This window comes from Miscanthus floridulus, chromosome 8 (genome assembly GCF_019320115.1).
Source record: "Miscanthus floridulus cultivar M001 chromosome 8, ASM1932011v1, whole genome shotgun sequence".
Lineage (NCBI taxonomy): Eukaryota > Viridiplantae > Streptophyta > Magnoliopsida > Poales > Poaceae > Miscanthus > Miscanthus floridulus.
The window spans coordinates 179,631,514-179,652,486 of NC_089587.1; the positions used below are offsets into that span (position 1 = coordinate 179,631,514).

At 43.3% G+C, this 20,973-nt stretch overlaps 1 protein-coding gene across 1 annotated transcript; it reads right to left on the minus strand.

Annotated features, from left to right (window-relative positions):
* Window positions 1-17,734: 17,734 nt before the first annotated feature.
* Window positions 17,735-18,799, minus strand: LOC136474155 (uncharacterized). Its single transcript, XM_066471752.1, has 3 exons — window positions 18,540-18,799; window positions 18,163-18,461; window positions 17,735-18,089 (listed from the first exon to the last, which is right to left on the minus strand). The coding sequence occupies exons 1-3, from the start codon at window positions 18,620-18,622 to the stop codon at window positions 17,749-17,751; spliced, it is 723 nt and encodes a 240-aa protein (XP_066327849.1). The 5' UTR covers window positions 18,623-18,799; the 3' UTR covers window positions 17,735-17,748.
* Between the last annotated feature and the right edge of the window lie 2,174 nt (window positions 18,800-20,973).

The following is a 20,973-nucleotide window of genomic DNA, read 5'->3' on the forward strand; positions in this document are numbered from 1 at the left end:
TCGCTTGATGTGAAATACACCCACATCCGTCTTCTGGAGTTCGATAATTCGACTTCTAAGAGAGCAATCCATAATGATATTGTGGAGTACTACAGGATGAAGGAGGTGTGCCAGATGAAAGTCTTCACTAACTAAGGAATTGCAATGGGCCTTTCTGCTTAAGGCATCAGCAACCACATTTGCCTTACCAGGGTGGTAGTGCACTTGAAGGTTGTAGTCTTTGATCAATTCTAACCATCGTCGTTGACGCATGTTCAACTCAGGTTGAGTAAAGATGTACTTGAGGCTTTTTATGGTCAGTATAGATGTTGCACACATTACCCAGCAAGTAATGTCTCCAAATCTTCAGGGCATGAACAACTGCGGCTAGCTCTAAGTCATGGGTAGGATAGTTGACTTCATGCTTTCGGAGCTGGCGCGAAGCATAAGCAATTACTCGACCCTCCTGCATAAGAACACACCCCAAACCGGTGCCACATGCATCGCAGTAGACATCAAAAGGCTTCTCGATGTCAGGCTATGCCAATACAGGAGCAGAGGTTAGTAGGGTCCGCAAAGTGTGGAAAGCCTCTTCACACTTCGGAGTCCACACAAACTTCTCATCCTTTTGCAGTAGCCAAGTCATGGGCTAGGCGATTTTTGAGAAATCCGGAATAAAGCGACGATAATAGCCAGCCAGACCCAGAAAGCTTCGGACTTCGGTGACCATAGTAGGTGCCTTCCACTCTAGGACTTCTTGCACCTTAGTAGGGTCAACCGAAATTCCATCACCAGATAATACATGACCTAGAAAAGGTATCTTGTTCAACCAGAACTCGCACTTGCTGAACTTAGCATAAAGCTGGTTGTCACGTAACTGAGTTAAAACAATTCTCAGATGTTCAGCATGCTCTTCTTCATTCTGAGAATATACCAGGATATCATCAATGAACACGACGACAAATTTGTCCAATTCCGGCATGAATACAGAATTCATCAGGTACATAAAGTGTGCCGGAGCATTTGTCAACCCAAATGACATGACGAGGTATTCGAACAAGCCATAACGAGTAGAGAAAGCTGTCTTAGGTATATCTTCAGGACGAATTTTGATCTGATGGTAGCCAGACCTCAAATCGATCTTGGAGAATACCTTAGCTTTGGAGAGTTGATCAAATAGAATATCGATGCGAGGAAGAGGGTACTTGTTCTTGATAGTAACAGCGTTTAGGGGACGATAATCCACGCACATGCGTAGAGACTCGTCCTTCTTCTTCACAAATATAGCTGGACAACCCCAAGGAGAAGAACTAGGCCGAATCAACCCTTTCTTCAATAGCTCATTCAATTGACTCTTCAGCTTAGCCAACTCATTGGGCGGCATTCTATAGGGCCTTCGAGAAATAGGAGCCATACCCGGAATGAGTTCTATCTTGAATTCTACATCACGGTCTGGAGGTAATCTAGGCAAGTCATCAGGAAAGACGTCTGGAAACTCACAGACAACCGGTAGATCCTTAATGGCTTTGGCTAGGGTAGCATTGACGGTATTGTGGATAGAGATATCACGAGGTAACTGCACTAGAAAACCCTTCTTATCCACAGGGTCCCTCAACATTACCACACGGGTTGAGGTATCGATCAACACTCCATTCCCGCTCATCCACTTCATTCCTAGGATTATATCAATTCCTACCCCTGGTAGAATCACAAGATCCGTACGGAACTCTCGATCCCCAATCTCAAGCTTTATATCTTTAACTACTTGGTTAGTCAGGATATTATTTCCAGCAGCACTAATACAATACCCACCCTTGACAATTGTAATCACATTCATATTATGCTCAGATGCAAAAGTAGAACTCACAAAGGAGTGCGAAGCACCCGAATCAAAGAGCACAACTGCAGGGTGATCATTAACAAGAAACTTACCAGCGGTGACCACTTCACCAGCAGGAATTTCCTCCACTGTAGTATAGTGAACACGTCCCTGACGGACGTTTCCTTGAGCATTCTTGGGAGGATGGGGACATCTATTTGCCCAATGACCAGGCTGGTTACAGTTCCAGCACGGCCTGTTTGCTGGTGGAACATTGGAGCTACTCTGCCCAGATGTATTCTTCGGCAAGGAAATGGTATACCCCTTGCGGAAATCGGTTTTAGCTTGGTTCTTCTTCTGAGGTGGGCGGTACCGGACATTAGCATTGGGTGGACAGTATGGGGTCTTAGATACCATTGGAGCCTTGGACTGGGAAGCACCAGCCTCAAAGTTCCTTTTACGGTTCTTGGAAGCAGCATAAATCTTGTCATTGTTCTCCTGAGTCAGAGTGTCACTGATAAACTCATTGAAGGTGACACACTTGTAGTTGCCCATTGACTTCATCAGTTTTGGGGAAAGTCCCCTCTTGAAGCTAGCTATTCTTTTGGCGTCAGTATCGATGAACTCGGGAGCATACCTTGCCAGATTGTTGAATGCCTGGAGGTACTCATTGAGACTCTTGTTGCCTTGGGTGAGCTTCATAAACTCAGTATGCTTGATGGCCATGAGACCAGGAGGGATAAAGTGTCCCCTGAAGGTTGCTTGGAACTGGTTCCAAACAATCTCAACGTTAGCAGGGAAGGTGGTCCTGTGATGGGTCCACCAAATGCCTGCAGGGCCTTGGAGCTGGTGTCCTGCATACGAGGCCTTCATGCCTTCAGTTAAACGGAGCAATCCAAATCTTTGCTCTATCGTGCTCAACCATTCATCCGCTTGTAAGGGTTCTTCTGCCTCACGAAAGATAGGAGGCTTTGTGTCCATGAAGTCCTTAAAGCTGCTGTACTGGTTCGGCTCGGGTCCCTGGCGGACATGCCGATCCTCACGGTTAGCCATCTGGCGCATAGCCTCAGCTAGCATGCATTGACTTTCCATAACTGTCTGCATTAGCTCAGCTGGTGTAGGCGGCAGCGGAGGTGGTTGTTCCTCATTTCCCATGCCCCGACCGCGATGAAGGTTATGAGCCATCTGCAAAATGTATAGCCAATGAGCACTGACGATGTGGAAATTTTTGTAGATGAATCGTATAATTATGCCAAACTGAGTCCATTGGAGGGAATGTATTTAAATAATCAACAGAGGCACAATCATTCATCACAATTACACAACTCATCAAGCGCATCAATTGACATATAATTGCGATGAACTTAACCAACAACGAGATCCATAGACCGCAAAGGCAAAATTTATCGAAAGCTCACATACGTGGAGCATAATATGTTCGATAGGTTACATCCAAGCCATAGTGGTTCCAACTTACATCAAAGGTAACATAGGGTTCGATATTACATCCAAACGATTAACTTGCTACAAAGCTAACCGTTCATGCATGAGGATCAACAAAAGACTAGATCTAGCGCATTAGCTCAGTAGTAAGCTAAACTATGCATCATCCTCAGAGTCAGTGTCGAAGATCTCTCCTCCATCTTCATCACTAGGAGGCTCTAACTCCTCATCTTCCTCCTCATCAGGTGGAGCGTCCTCAGGTCCATTGACTTCCATGTCATCATCACCTTCAGCCATGATGACACCAGAACCCATCTCATCCTCATCATCAGGTGGCAGGATAGGGTGAAGTTGATTGTGCAGTAGGTGAACCTCCTCATGGAGTTTGTCATTGTACTGTTCTGCAGCTGCCAACTGCTGCTCTAGCTCAATCTGCCTCGCTCTCAACACATTCTCCTCGTGCCAGGCTTCATTCCGTTGGTTCAGCATGTGAACCAACATACGCTCATAGTTGCGGTGAGCAACTGTCAACCTCTGAACCTCCAGGTTCTCTTGATCCTGTTCCTACGTGACTTGATCCAAACGCTGCTGCACTGCAGTCCTTTCAGCAGTCACCTGAGCCAGCTCTGCCCTCAGCCTTTCTGCCTCCGTAGGTTTAGGACGGGGCTCACGAGGAGCTAAACGGTGGTGAGGTGCCCTACCTCCAGCGGACTTGCGAGCAGTGAGCTTCGTGCGCGCCATCTGTAGCAAAAAGTTACAATGTAAGGGGAGAATCATTTAAGGGATACGAAATTTAATTAGTCAGGACAATCAATTTTAAAGGAGGGAGTAATGCAAGAAATGCCATGTATGCTTGAACATGATGCATGCACGATCTGTACGTCCTCACAAACCTAGAAAAATTTAAAGGCTAGCGAAATATACGGTGGCATACATACGTTCTCTCGTAGACGGTAGCTAGTCGATCTACAACGATACGTTGTTAGTGTACCTGCAGAAAATTTCATTTCAGCCCAATAATTCCCCAAAAAGAATAAAAGCAAGCAGTACACTAAATACTTTCATACATACATCCCCTGATGTATATACTCTAGTATCACAGCTACCCAACACAGATACCCACAATTAAGTGCTCTCATAGATACATGATTAAACATGTAAGTATACAAGCAACCACAACTACTCTCCCCTAGACCGACGGTTGGACGGTCATGCTCTCACAACTCACACTTACCAGAGCGTAGAGGTATTTTGATCCATACATTACCACCCAAGCGGATGGCATCCATACAATAGCACGCCGTATGGACAATGAAACAGAAACAAGCAGGAACCCCCAAGTTAGTACTTTAATAAGCCACCTAAGAGTCCTTATTTGGGCATAAGGGATATGACCACTGGCAATACTTAGTATTTAATTTAGGATTTTCACAATACTTTTGTTTTAAATACACAAATGATGTGTTTAGTGTCAAATCTTGCTCTGATGCCAGCTGTAACAGAACCGACCAAATCATAAGAACGTAAGTACAAAAACAATCACCGAAGCGATCAAATTTCTGTACTTAAGCTCCCATAATCCCGGTAGTCCGGAAATCATGAAGGATTTCAACCAACTCTCGACATACAAACCAAGATCGTAATGATTCAACACAACACATCATCTGTTACAACATTTCACAAGTAGCATTCGGATTACATCCATCAGAGTTGAAATAGAATATTACAAACCAAGTTTGAGTGTGCGGAAGCAACATAGTTTAGTACAAAACATCACGGTTTTCAAATACATTGCTAAGTCTGAGTCATGTCCCACAAAAGCATTATCAGGTACGAGAAATAGTAGAGACCGCGCCCAACGGTCTAGTCTTCATCCCCAGCTGGGAGAAGGCAGTACTTGCAGCAACCAAAGTAGAACTGGTCATCTGCAACAGGTGGGAGATAAACCCTGAGTACGAGAAGATACTCAGCTAGACTTACCCGACAAAAACAGAAATAAAGACACCAAGGATCATGCAAGGCTTTTCAGGTGGGCTAGCTTGACACAGTTGCATAAAAGAGCTTAAGATTATAGTAACCAATTTAAACTTAGCATCAAGCTTATCATTATTTACCTGTCCACTAGATTAGCACCTGTACTAGAGCACTCACTTATTAGGAGCAAACAGTATTAACCATAGCAGGTATAACAAGGCTGTCATCATCATATCATCATTGCTGAACCATTATGTTATTAAGTGTATCTACATTGGAGATAAGCCCGTCAAGTTCTCACTAACCAGGAGAGATGGCGACTCGAATCGAATTACAACTCAGCTGAGGGGGTATTCCTAACTCTCACCCTAGCATACTTAGCAAGGGTAGCCGTGGGTTACCTTTGGTACATCTCAGGAACCAAATTCGCGGGTTCGATCAACGCCAGCACTCTCAGGGATTACCCTTCTGCCAGGACGATCAGGACTTTTAAATCACCTGCCCTTGGACTCACGCCTATGGCTCCCTTCCGAGGCGCACTTTATACTTATCGACTCCCGGCCTGAGGTGAGCTACTCGGCTTCGCGGTCGGTCATCGGACACGGCCAACTAAGAGAGAGGCATGCGTTCAACATGAACAGGAAAGGCTCCAAGAATCAGTCCTTAAGCGACACAGACGGAGTCAGTGCAAACCGGCAAGCCTCCGTCCGGTCTTCATTTCAAATTAAGACTGGTTCTTTTCCACGATAGCAAATATAGCCAACCGTGCCATATGTATCTTCCTATATCTCGCAGGTGATAGGAAATCACCTGACTTCTACCGTGTTTAAGCAGGGCTAAGCACTACACGAGCCTGAGCTACATAGGATTCAGGGTATCAATATCTGGACAAGGATTGGATAACCAATGCAGCAAGTGTTTGCATCCAACACCTAAACTTAATGCAACAATATATATATATGTAACGATAATACTTTAACTGCATTTTGGAATTTAGGAGGCTTAATATGCTCTGGGGCTTGCCTTTCACAAAGTTGCAAGGACGGTGATCTGGGCACTCAACGGTGACCTCGTCTGGCACTTCTCCTGAAGGCTGCTCTTCCTAAATCTCCGGTGTCGGCTGCTGCTGCTCGCTCGGCTCCTCGAATTCCAGCAGGGTCACTCCTTCCGGTACACCTATTGCATGCCGATGCAAAAGATAAATACCATGGATGCATAAGGTATGACATGATGCTCATGATGAATGGATCGTAGTAAGTGTTTACGAACGCATTACTGGACACTCATTTACCGAGTAAGACTAGCCCTATTTAAATCACTTTTAAGCATATTTCTAACTTAACTGAAAGAACAAGATTAACTTACCTAACTTGCATAACCTAAGATAAAGATGCTCATCTTCGGTTAAAGGCCTAACACCTAGGAACATTACCACAACTTAGAAATAATAAAGGTATATATAATTTAACATTTAAGTTTCATATGCATACAAGTAGTCACTTAATTCAATCATAACCAGAGTTCTATAAATCCAAATGACTTGCAAAAGGACATTCTGGAAAGCTCATGAAATTCTCTACAATTCATTTGGAAACATCACAGCATGATTCTTACGTTAACCAAACTGAATTCCAGTAAATCTAGAATCTGTCCAGAATTGACAGGGTTACTAACTTAATTATTTATTGATGATGCAAAAGCCTAATTTGACCAAACAAAGTTTACCAACTTGTTTCACACACCAGAGGAACACCAGAAAGTATAGTGCCAACTTCTAAATAAATTATTTAATACCCTTTTCTAATTTATTTAATTACTTAGGTGATTAAAGCAATATATAGTAAAACTATTCATAAAAATCTACAAAAATTACAGTAGCTATCTCATGCTGCACATAGACCATCATAAAAATTTCAAAGCCATAGGACAAACATAACTTGCTGTATCCAAAATAACAGATGACATGTCTAATTTGAGCATAATTAGGAAACCCTAATGAAAAGTGTCAAGCAATAGATTTCACATTTTTCCTAGCATCATTCTAGCATAAGAATAGTACCCACCAAATTTTTACCCATACTGGATCTATAGAAAAATTATGAAAATTCACACAAGATCCACCCATTAATAAAAGGAAATTCTATAACTTAAAAACTACACATGCACTAGCTCTGAAATTTTAACCAGAGACTCTCCTAAACCAAAATAGAGGACCCACAAAATTTCATAATTTTTGGACTACAGAAACTCAAGATAAAATTCAAACAAGTTTGCATGCTTCTAAAAACACATTTCAAACTCCTATTTAATTCATCCAATTTTTCTAAAACATGTGCTCATATACTATTTTTGTTAAATACTAGACAATACTAGGAACTCAACAAAATTAGAACCATAGCATTTGGATCTATATACTAGGAGCTACATATTTTTCAAGATGTACATAAATCTGTGAAATAAATAAACAAAACAAAATAGGAAAACAACACTCAGCCCTACTCGGGCCAGCCCAAGAAACGGCGGCCCACGAGCACACAGGCGCGGCCCATGACGCGGCGCCAGCGGCCCAAACACACGGCGCGGCCCAGGCTGGGCTCCCGCCTGAGTCTCGACGGCTGACAGCCGGGTCCCGCGTGACAGCGAGACAGGCAGGGGAGCGGAGGAAGGCGACGGCGTAACTCGCCGCCGGTGGCTCCTCCGGCGAAGGCAACGGTGCCAATAGTTTCGCCTCACCCTAGCGGACCTAAGGGAATCATCTATTGCAGCTAAGGACGCAGCTGGAGGGGGCGGCGATGGCCACGGCGGTGCTTGGTCACGGCATGGCCGGCTCCGGCGACGCTACGGCGTCGTAGCCCTAACGGGTGGCTCGAGGAGCTTCGGTGGTGTTCCTATGACCTAGCGTGAGCCAGAGGAAGGAATGGGAAGACGCGAGGAGAGCTGGCCGCGCGGAGCGTCATCTCCGGTGAGAACAGCCACGGCGGCGGTGGAAGGGAATGTTGAATTCGCCCTTACCACGGCACAATCGACCTGGCTGAGGGGTGGAGGTGGCAGAGGGGCTCACGGCGAGGCTACAGGCGGACGGTGCAACGCGTTTTCGTGGTGGCGTGCGCGCACGACAACAGCGACGCTCGGCCGGCAATGGCTGAGGGCTGCTGTGGCGTGGCGCTGCGCGCGGTGAAGGCGAGAGAGGGAAATGGCGAGACGCAGAGAGAGTGGCGAGGCATGGCTTTCATCTGGAGCTCAAGCACGTGACGTGGAGACCTTGGCCGAGCGTGGACGCCACGCGGCGAGACGCTCCTACGCCGGTCGGCCATGACGGACACTGTCCGTTTTCTGAAAACGGCGATTCAGTACTTGATGACAGTGACTGTCAGCGACATTTCAACGTGTCAACACGGCTAAACCATTGATCTATTGCAAAAACAGTATACATGAAAAATGTAGGCCTATCATCCATCTACACTTTCGCTTCAAGGACCAACACCTAATTCGTCGTGGATCCGAAGTTACATGAAGCCAAAGTGAGCTTGATTAAACTGAAAATGTAACTACGACTTAGAAAAATTTCTAAGTGTGGAATCAGCATGAAATACTGACTTGTGGGCCATGTTTGAGCATGTTCTAGCCATTTTCATGAGATGGTCATAAAACAACTTTTGTTCCTTGATAAATTAGCTACAACTTTTGTAAAGAGTGCACAGCCATGCAAAGCTTCCAAGTTGGTCTTTTGAATCAGTCAAACAGTGTCACCCTAAGGGTCATTAAAAGTCAAACCTCTCCAAAAGGGCAATTTGGTCATTTTGGTCCACATGAACAATGTCCAAACAATTACCCTAAGTATAGTTAAGGTGTATTAGACCATGATCAACCACTTTACCAAGTTGTTCTACCACTTCTAATGATCACATGTGATACAACAATTAAAACAAGCAGTTCACTCATATGTTTCAATACAATGTTTCACATGTTGCATGACCTAGTTGTTATCCTATGCTTGTCACATTACTACCATTTTACCATGTTTCCAAGTATAAGAGTTTCATGTTACATTCACATGTTGCACTACTACCACTCTAAGCAACCAAACAGGAAACACATACAATTTAAAATGTTGCATATGTATGTTTCACTGATAATGGCATGATGACATGGATAATGCACATGTTTATGAAATGACATGCAATTTAGTGGAAGCCTAAACACCTAGGGTGTTACAAATAGAACCCTGCTCGGAAAGCCTTGCCGACCAGCGTTCTCAAGGCCACGTGGTTGCCGCAGGAGCCAGAGTGGATTTTGTCTAGGAGATGTTGTTAACACTGGATTTTGGTCGATTCTGGAAGATGACAGGTGGACCCACATGCGGGAAGAAGGGTATTCGGCAAACAAAGCGAGCGGTCGGCTAAATACATTGCGGTCGGTTACTCCAGAAGGCGGTGACTCCATTCGGGAATAACAGGAAGATGGCAGGCAAGGCCGATCGAAAAGGTGAAAGTTGTAATAGTAAAGGACTCTAAAAGTTTAGGGTAAGGAGTCGTGAAGTTTCCAAGTTTATTTAAAGGTTCCTTTGTAAATCGTAGTCCTCTAGGACTCGTGTTTTGTCTAGGGTATAAATATTGACCCTCGACCATTGTAATAGGGGTTCACAACCAAATCAATACAACCGGCCCCGTGCCAACTTTCGAGTCCTTTTGTCGTGTCGTCGAGTTCTTCGAGAGGAGTCATCGATCCGTCGACCTCCGTAAGTTCCGACAACCTTGTTATCATGTTTAGTATCATGCGGTGGATTTAGACGTGATGCAAGTAGTCTTGTCTGTTTTCAATGATCGTGCGGCGGATCTTTGCTTAACAATCAAGAAGTCTTTGCTTATGCTTCGTTTATGAGTAGATACCGTGCGGCAGGCGTTTGCTCGATATGCTTAGTGAAAGCAAGATAGTTATCGGCTCTATTAGATATGGCAAAATCTAAATAGATTCATTAAGTTATCCAGTGTTGCATGTTTTAAATATTTTATATATTTGTAACACACTTCTGCCCAATCTAGATCGATATTGTTCGGCCCTCTCTTATGGTTTTATTCGTGCTTCAATGATTATTATTTTCGTATTACCTTCGCGAATAGACAATACACTCGTAATGGCTGAATTATTTTAATCTAGATTGTCACATGTTGCGGGTTCATGCATGATAATTACGTTTAAGCCTTGACGGAACTAGGTGTCGTGCGGCAGATGCAGGTTTTAGATTGGTTTAATCGTGCTTATTTGCACGTTCCTTCCTCATGGATCCCAACTCGGTCGGATTGCTGAGCTTGGTTATGCATTAATTCATAATTAGTTTCACTTGTTCAAACATGTCTTCTCATGTACATGTATTCGGCAATTAGACCTTTACGTGCATTCATCTTACGATTAGCCGAATGGTTTATAAACTTGTTGGCAGACAGCTCTTTATAGCTGTATGTCGTTGTAAGTGGCTTCAGGGGCCGTATATGAGGAACTGTCTGGTATTACCCGACATGTTCCGGTTTGACATTTAATTGTTCTATCCCTTGTTAGTTTTCAGGTCAAACTGACTGGCACGCTTCCGGATAACAAAGCACCCGGGAACCCGATTGAAGCTACGCTTTTCGGCTTGCTGTGTGTGAGGCACAGTGCGTCACATTTTGTGTCAACACACTTTTTGGCACGCCCGGTGGGACCAACTCTGCTAGTTCAAGATGGCATCTGAGATCAACAATGATCATGTTCTGGATGTAAGCATGGCAGAATTGCCAGATAATTACAAGGATTTAGTGCTACAAGCATGCGAGCAATACCAACGGAAATGCTTGATGTCTTTTTCCAAAAACAAGAGCAATAAAGTATTTCAAAAGCAGTCAATGCCAAGGGTTCTTCTTCCGCATCAAACTGATTACACTGAAGAGGAGGATGCTCAGAAGATGGCAGCCCTGGTTTATAAAGCTATGGGAGAAACTATGACAAACCATCACACAGCTTTTCTGAATACCTTTCGAGCAATCATGATCAGTACTTTTGGTCCAATGGTTGATAAATACTTCGAAGAAAATGTTGGACCACTCAGTGGGCCGACGCTTTTCAATGTTCCAAAGCATCAAGAGAAGCCTGTTGGAAAAGAAGTAGCGTCGCCTTCAAATATAGGTGGGATTGACTCACACTGAAAAGCAATCACATCCCACCTATGGCCAGGTGACATTTGGTACCACAGGAGAAGTGCCACCTTCAGCTTATAGAGTTTCTCCAGCATCAAACAGATTGCAGAAGAGTATGTATGGAGATGGGTATCAAGAATTTACTGATTACAGTGCTATCAATGCTGTGCCAAATCCAGGGTATAGAAGTGTTTCAGGATTGCCTTCTGGAGTGCAAGTACAAGGAAATCAGGATCCAGGCATTGATGTTTTGATGCACAGGATGGCTGATATGATGCAAAATCAGTTCGGCTTGAAGCCAAAAAATCAATCCTATTCATACAAGTCTCCTTATCCAGAATGGTACAACAGAGTGGCGTTACCTCCAAGGGTGAAGCCTCCAACAGATTTGACCAAGTTTTCTGGTCAAGATGATACTAGTACCATAGAGCACGTCAGTCGGTACTTAATGCAGCTTGGAGAAGCTGCTTCAGATGAAGCTTGGAGGATTCGATATTTTCCTTTGTCTCTTACAGGACCAGCTTTCACGTGGTTCACGTCTTTACCAGCTCATTCCATTGGTACGTGGGCAGAGCTAGAGCAGAAGTTTCATTCATATTTCTACACGGGTACTAATGAGAAAAAGTTGGTTGATCTCATGAGTCTGAGGATGAGAACAAATGAGACACCATTGGAATATCTTCGCAGATTTAGGGAGACCAAGAATATGTGTTATTCTCTGAATTTACCAGATGATCAGCTACCTGGAATGGCTATAGCGGGAATGTTGCCGAATATCAGGGAAAAGTTGTTCGGCATGGAGTTTGATGATCTTGGCCAACTTGCGCAGCGTTTAGCAGCTATGAGTAATCAAGCCCAAGGATTCAGGAGAGATAATCGCTTTCAGAAGAACAATGCCACTAATGAGGTGTATCAAGGTTTTCTGGATGAGGTGACTGAGTATATTGATGAAGATGAGATAGCTGCAGCTGAGTTAAATTGGGCAAAGGAACCCACTCAAGTTAGTCAACGTTGGCTGAAACAACAAAAGGGAACCTATGATTTTGATGTTACCAAGGCAGACAGACTTTTTGCGTTGTTAATAAAGGAAGGACGCATCAAGCTGCCAGAAGGACATCCTATGCTACGTCCTGAAGGAGTGAAAGACAAAAAGTATTGTGGCTTCCATAACACTAATTCTCACTCTATCAATGATTGCCGAGTGTTCAGAATACGAATCCAGAAAGCTATCCAAGAGGGACATTTGAGGTTTGATGGCAAGATGAAAATTGATGATCAGCCTTTTCCACAAAATATGATTTCTTTCTCTGTGAATACGGTCTCTGCCAATGATCTCAAAGGTAAAGACAAGGTGAAGGTGTTGACTTCTGATAGAGCAAAGGAGAGTGGTGCTGTTGACCCGGATCGACAAGTCACCAGTAGAGAGCTTCAGCAACGAGTTCGGTTTCAGAATAGCCGAACCGAGAAAGGTCAAACTTCTAAACCCAGAGTTACATCACGTATTTTGCTAAACAAGTGGCAGAGAGAGCAAGAGAAAGAGTACCATAAGAAGCAATGGTTTATGGAAGAATGCCGGAGGTATGAGGAAGAGATATACCGAAGGGAGAAAGAAGAATACATGACAGAACAGGAGCAGTCTCATTGGAGTTGTTCATTCTTTAGGCATTGTTGGAATGAAGGCTTGAGGTTGCCTGCAAGAAATAACTGTCCGGAGTGTAGTGCTCAGTACTCCGAGTATAGGCAATCTCGAGTCAACCGCCGTCCCGTCTACGAAAGACTTGGAAAGAAGGTTCTTGAAGATGATCGGCGCTTAAAAATAGATGATTTTGAGAATCGGCAAAGGAAAAGATTTGCAGGTCAAGGTTGGATTCATGATAGAGTGCAGGATGAAGAAATTGATTCCTATGGATACGTATGGCAAAAAGGACAGTGGTGTCCTCCAGGCCTAAGGAAAAGTCAGAAAAGAAGAGTACAGCGGTTGAGGAATAGGGAGTTGGAACAGGAAATTACTGAAACAAAGCAAATATGGCGTCCTAAAAAGAAGCCTGATGGATGTGGTCCTTCGGCTGATGCTTGCATGGCTTTCTTCCTCCCATCAGAGTTTATAGCTCCCGAAAGCCAAGATGTCCAGGAAGAGGTGTACTCTGATTTTGATGAAAGTGAATGTCAGGATTTGATGGCTCAGCTTGTATTAACGCAGCAGGCTGTTTTTGACAAACCGATCAAGAATCGTCACTTAAGACCACTCTATTTAAAAGGATATGTCAATGGCAAGCCTTTGACCAAGATGTTTGTTGATGGAGGGGCTGCTATCAATATCATGCCTTATACTACCTTCAGGAAGCTTGGGATGACTAGTGAAGAATTGTTGAAAACTGACATGGTGCTTAGGGACTTTGCTGGCAATCCTTCTGATACCCGAGGTGCTATCCATGTCGAGCTGACTATTGGGTCTAAAACTCTAATTACTACCTTTTTTGTCATTGATGGCAAGGGGGCATATAGTCTACTCTTGGGCAGAGATTGGATCCATGCTAATTGCTGCATTCCTTCGACCATGCATCAAATTCTCATTCAATGGATTGGAGATGATGTTGAAGTTGTGCATGCTGACGATTCGGTAAGTGTTGCTGCCACAGAGTCTACCTACTGGGAATATGAAGGCGTCGATTGTTTCTCTGGAAAACTGTGGAAAGAAGGTCCTGTAAATGTTTTCAGCGAGGGTCAACAGCCGATCCAAGCAGTCGGCTCTCATAGTAATTTTTAATGGGAAATCCCGTCGATGGCAACAAAGGAAAGTTGGGACGTGGTTTTATGTCGGCTGATAAGTTGGAAGAAATTAATGTTAGTGATGGTTCTAAGCCAAGGCCGATGCATATTAGTGCAAAGTTAGACCCAGAATATAAATCAAAGTTGATAGATCTGTTGAAAGAGTTTAAAGATTGTTTTGCTTGGGATTACACGGAAATGCCTGGATTGGATCGTTCCATTGTTGAGCATCGATTACCCATTAAACCTGGATTTCGTCCTTACAAACAACCTCCACGGAAGATATACAAAGAGGAGGTATTGGCTGATGTAAAGAAGGAGGTTGAAAGGTTAATAGAAGCAAACTTTATTCGGCCATGCAAGTATGCAGAGTGGATTTCAAATATAGTACCGGTATACAAGAAAAATGGAAAAATGAGAGTTTGTATAGATTTCAGAAATCTTAATAAGGCAACTCCCATGGATGGTTACCCAATGCCAGTTGCTGATTTACTAGTAGATGCAGCAGCAGGTTATGAAGTCATTAGTTTTATGGATGGCAATGCTGGCTATAATCAAATTTTTATGGCAATGGAAGATATTTCTAAAACAGCTTTCAGATGTCCTGGTCATATTGGTTTGTTTGAATGGATAGTCATGACATTTGGGTTAAAGAATGCCGGTGCAACTTATCAAAGAGCTATGAATTATATTTTTCACGAACTGATCGGCAAGATTGTAGAGATCTACATCGATGATGTAGTAGTCAAGTCTAGGAATCATAAAGGACATTTAGCCGATTTAAGAAAGACTCTGGAGTGCACAAGAAAGCATGGCTTGAAGATGAATCCAAATAAATGTGCCTTTGGAGTTTCGGCTGGAGAGTTTTTGGGATTTTTAGTTCATAAAGGAGGAATTGAAGTTGGTAAAAAGAGCATGGAAGCAATAGACAAAATTGTGCCGCCAACCAATCTCACAGAATTACAGTCATTGTTAGGCAAAATCAATTTTGTAAGAAGATTCATATCCAATCTATCAGAGAGAGTTTTGCCCTTTTCTCCTTTATTAAAGCTCAAGAAGGATCAAAAATTTGTATGGGGTGACATACAACAAAAGGCTTTTGATGAGATCAAACAATATATGAAGGCACCACCTGTGCTGGTACCTCCACAACTTGACAAGCCTTTTAAGTTGTATGTGGCGGCTGATAACCTAACGATAGGATCGGCCCTTATGCAAGAATTTGAAGGGAAAGAAAGAGTCGTAGCTTATCTTAGCCGAAAACTACTAGACCCGGAAACAAGGTATTCGGCTACAGAAAAGCTTTGCTTGTGTGTGTATTACTCATGTACCAAATTTCGGCACTATTTGTTGAATGCCGAATGCGTGGTGGTTTCTAGTTTTGATGTAATCAAACATATGCTATCAATGCCGATTTTGAATGGAAGAATTGGCAAATGGATTTTAGCATTGTCAGAATTTAATTTAAGGTATGAATCGGCAAAAGCGGTAAAGGGTCAAGTTATTGCCGATTTTATTACCCAACATCGGGATCTCTCTGTTGAGGTGATAAGCATTGTGCCTTGGGCCTTGTTCTTCGATGGATCATCTTGTAACAAAGGTGGTGGTGCTGGTATTCTTTTGATTTCCCCACGAGGAAAAGCTTTTGAGTATGCAGTTCCTATTGAGTTTCATGTTACTAATAATCAAGCAGAGTATGAAGCATTGCTTAGAGGGCTTCAGCTTCTTATAGAAATAAAGGCTGTTGCTGTTGAAATCTTTGGGGATTCTGAGTTGGTGATTAACCAACTGAATGGTCAGTATGATTGCAAGAACAATGTGTTAAGAGAATATTATGAGGAGTGTAGAGAACTTTTGAAGAATTTCCTAGTAGTAACCTTGCATCATATCCCTAGGGAATGCAATGAAGAAGCAAATAAGTTAGCTCAAGCTGCTTCTGGATATCGAGAGAGTCGGGAAGTTTTTGCTATGGAAGAAAATGTTTCAAATACTGATCAAAATGATGGTGATTGGAGATGCGAAATTACCAATTACCTGAAAGATCCATCTCAAAAGGTTTCCCGAAAACTCAGGTACAAAGCTCTCAAATTTGTATTCCTTGATGATCAGTTATATTACAAGTCCGTCGATGGAGTATTGCTAAAATGTTTGAGTCAAGAAGAGGCCAAAAAAGTGATGTATGAGGTTCACGAAGGATTGTGTGGTGCACACCAGTCAGCTTATCGGATGAAGTGGATAATTAGGAGAACTGGTTATTTTTGGCCGACTATGTTGGAGGATTGTTTTGAATATTACAAAGGGTGTCACAATTGTCAAAAATTCGGCAATATTCAAAAAGTTCCAGCATCTGCTATGAATCCCATAATAAAGCCTTGGCCGTTCAGAGGGTGGGGTATAGATTTAATTGGTCAGGTCAATCCTCCTTCTAGTAAGGGACACAAATTTGTACTCTTGGCCACGGATTATTTCACCAAGTGGGTTGAAGCTATTCCTTTGAAGAAGGTAACGTCAGAGAATATGATCAGTTTTGTTAAGGAACATATAATTCACAGGTTCGGGATTCCTCAAACTATAACAACTGATCAAGGAACTCAGTTTACTTCTTCAGAATTCTGTGATTTTGCCAAAGATATGGGGATTAAGTTGTATAATTCTTCTCCTTATTATGCACAAGCTAATGGTCAGGCAGAAGCATCAAATAAGATTATGATTAAAATCATCCAGAAGAAGATTGATGAAAAACCAAGGAGATGGCACTTGGTTCTTAATGAAGCATTGTGGGCTTACCGAATGGCTTGTCATGGGTCCACTCAAACGTCTCCCTATGAACTGGTTTATGGGCATCATGCTATATTACCATGGGAGTTACGGTCAGGATCAAGGCGAATTGTGTTACAGAAAGAATTGGTGGAAGAGGATTATAAGAATCTAATGATGGACGAATTGGAAGATCTACATTTGATTCGTCTCAAGGCATTGGAAAATATTGAGAAGAATAAAATACGCATTGCCAAGTATTATAACAAAAGGGTTAGGCTGAAGCAATTCGCAGAAGGAGATTTGGTTTGGAAAACTATATTGCCAGTTGGAACAAAGGATAGAGTGTTCGGCAAATGGTCTCCAAATTGGGAAGGTCCTTTCCGAATAGTAGAATGTGTACCTGGCAATGCATACATATTGAAGACTTTATTTGGGGAGGAGTTTACCAGAGCTATCAATGGAAGATTTCTTAAGAAATATTACCCCAGTGTTGAGGTTGGTTCATGAATGTAGATCAGAAAAAACCGACAAAGAGAAAATCGCCTTTAGCCTAAAGATCGAATACAAGACTGAGAATAGCCGATATTGTTCATATCGCCTTTAGCCTAAAAATCAGATACAAGACTGAGAATAGCCGATATCGTTCATATCGCCTTTAGCATAAAATAGCCGATGCAGTTTGCATCGCCTCTAGCACAAGAATGTTTATTCGAAACTGGGTTGTTTTCAGCATTTTTCTGACAGTCGCAAGTGGAATTTTACCGAAAAGACTCAAAGAAATAAGTATTCTTCCAAAGGACGAGATTATTTATAAAAAGTCCATCCTAATACAAACTATTCCTCAAATAACTTGTTGAGGACGGACTGGGGGTTTGTGATTTCGGCAAGGGCAGCAGCATGATCGTCGTAGGCCTCCAGACGCTCATCGATGTCGTCGACTTCGTCCGGGCGTCCTCCAACGAAGCCAACTGGCTGGGAGGAGTAGTCCTCGTTGGTTTGGGAGGTCATTGCCGCCAGCCCGAGAGAAGCGCCGAGGTGCACACCTTGGATGACGGCCTGATCAATGCGGCCGTCCACAGCATCAAGGCGTGCCTCGGATGTCTCCCCCTGAGCATTCACCTTGTCGGCAATCTTGTTCGCCGCCGTCTTCAAACGGTCATTCTCCGCGGAAAGAGCTGGGCAGAAAAGAAGAAATGGGTCGGCAAGCAAAGGAAGTCAGGATGACAAAACTAAATGAAGATATCAAACCGGTGATGGCGTCGCAGAATTGCTTCCGCTGGTCCTCCCATTCGGCTTGATCGATGCCGAACTTCTTGGAGACGTCGCCTAGCTCCTCCCGGGCTTCGTCCCTCTCCTGGCGAAACTTGAGCGCCTCCTCGTGAGAGTATGGATGGTGTGCATCTGCTGGTTCTGCCGAACCCCAAGGATTGGAATGGTAAGAGCTTGAAGAGCTGGAAGACCCGGAGGAGCCGGATGATGGAGTTCCCGGTTGAGCTGCCGTCACTGGAGGAAGGAGATGGTATTGGCTGGAGCTGATGACCCTTATCCTGATGAATGAGGAAGGAAAAATCGAAATTAAGAGATGAACAAGGAAATTGCAAAGGGGGCAAAAAGCCGAATCATACCCACGACGCCGGCAGCGCGATGCTCTGCTTCCTTCAGCCTCTCCGTCGGCAGGACGCTTGCCACGGTTGCCACTGTTCGTCATTTGCTTTGATGGAGGTTAGGGTTTCCTTCTGGAATGAATCGAACGAAGGAAGTGGAAGAGACGGATGTGAGAATGCTGAGGCAAAGATAGTGATGAAGGCCAACGGAAAGGTCTATTTATAAGCCGAAGCGAGGGATCGTGGCGAATTCCACGGGGTTGTGGGGCGAGAATCCCGAACGGCGGAGTAGGTTTTTTCCCTTTCGGCTGGGCCGTTATTGGGCTGGGCCAGGCATGGGTTAAGTCGAACGTCGCTCGAATATCTCCCTTGGTTTGTTGGAGCCAACATTGTTCGGTTATACCCTCACAATATTTGAATTGGATTCGTTCGGCTATCGGAAGAATGGAGACAATCGGCTACATTCTAATCGAGTAATTTAAGGGAAAGGGGCCGATTGCTTTCGAATGAATAAAAATAAGTGAACATAAAGCTGGTTAATCAAGGGAAGAAGATATCACACTCAAGTTTATTACAAAATCCAATGTCTACTGGTTCAGAAGATGATTGATTGCCTCTATAGCCTCAGTCCTGATTCGGCTAACATTATCTAGTACTTTTTGATCTTCATCTTCAGAACTCTGGATGCTGAGACAATTTAGTTTTGATCTGCTGATCTTCTTTGATGGTCGAAGCTATCTTTAGTGAAGCTGCTTCTATGTTCTTCGGCAAGTTAGTTATATGGGCCCTGTGAGACTGAATTTTGGCATTCAGTTCGGCTAGTTGAGCTTCTAGTCTGCTTTTTTCATCCTCCATGGCTTTCAGTTCAGGCTCCAAGGTTGCCAAGGAATTTCTCGTAGTCTGGATATGAGAGTGAAGATCTTTAATCTCCAGCTTTTTCAAAGATCTATCCTTCTGCAGAGCGGTCCTCGAAGATGTATTTTTGGTTGCCCTTCTCACCATAGCAAAATGGTCATCAAGATGGGCTGCAGATTCTAGGGGAGCCTTGAGAGCAGAGGGGATATCTTGATCAATGAGTTCAAGGAGGTCTTTTATCTGGTCTGCATCCTGAACCAGACTGATGGTATCCTTGTTTAGCAGAAGTGATCACCTCTTTTAGCCGAGCCTGATTTTCCAGCGATAAGGTTTGATGGGAAGTGATCTCTTCACCTTTCTCAATGATGTAGTCCTCAATTGAGAAGGAGTAGCTGGTGGTCGGTTTAGTGATGTTCTTCTAAGGAAAAGAGAAGAAAGAAGGTGTTAGCCGATTGGGTAATTTTGCTAAAATACAGTGTGAGACAAGGCATTACCTGTTGGGCTGATTGATCATCAAGATGGATTATACCCTGGCTTGCTGGAGAACTTGATTGAAGGTTCAGAAGAGGCAGGTCTGGGGCTTGATCAGGAGAAGTTTCCCTTGCCAGTTCATCTAAGATTTCATCTATTCTCAATAAAGTAAATGGTAATAAGCACAAGAGATAGGTGTTATTTAGGAAGAAAGAGAAAAAGGGGAATTGGTTGAACGATGTTACCTATGGTTTCATCAGATTTGTGAGCTTTTAAACTTTCAGCTTCATGAGTTTCTGAAGTTTCGCTATCATGGGTTTCTTCATCTTCAGTAGAAACTTCAGGGGTTGGTTCTGCAGGCGCTGAGGTATTGCCCAGTGTGGGAATTTCGATTTGTGGCTGCAATGGAAGCAATAAATATAGAGGTGGTCAGGTTTACTGCTAAGTGAGGTTGTTAACCTGATAAGAAAATAAAAGATTCATGCCTTAGGAGATAATCTGGCTTTCTTGGTCCTTGGTTTCTTGGGTAAGAGAAAATTGTCAGATGTTTTCCTTTTGCTTTTTCCTCTTGAGGATGCAGCAGCTGAAGTAGCAGGAGTTTTCATGAGTGCCTTTAAAGGTGCTGAATCCAAAGTTACAGGAGCTTTCATGAATTCCTTTAAGTTTGGAGCATCAAACCCCAGAGCAGGCTTGGGACCAGCCGAATAGTACTGGATTGCTTTGGCTGGGGGAGTAAACTCAAGATCCTGTGCATAACCAGATTTTAAAATAAGAAGTGGATTCAGGATGCAAGAAATGGTGAGCATAATGAAATTACCTCGCTATCAGAAGCAAAGTCAGGTTGCAAGTTTTTGCATAAAGAATGAACTGACATATTGAAGATATGAGCATGCCATTCTTGCCACCAAGAGACGAAGAAGGGATGAGCAACATCTATTAGCCCAAATGGAGATGGTTCATATGTTGGCAATTCCCATCCTAATTCAAAGATCTTCTTGGCTTCCATTCTTTCTATTATTACTTCCCTTGACTTTATGATTGTTGAGAAGAGGAATCTTGGAGGCAGTTGGCCGCATCCTAATTGTCTGGCCACCATATTTGGATAGTAAAATTCATAGGTGGACTGCAC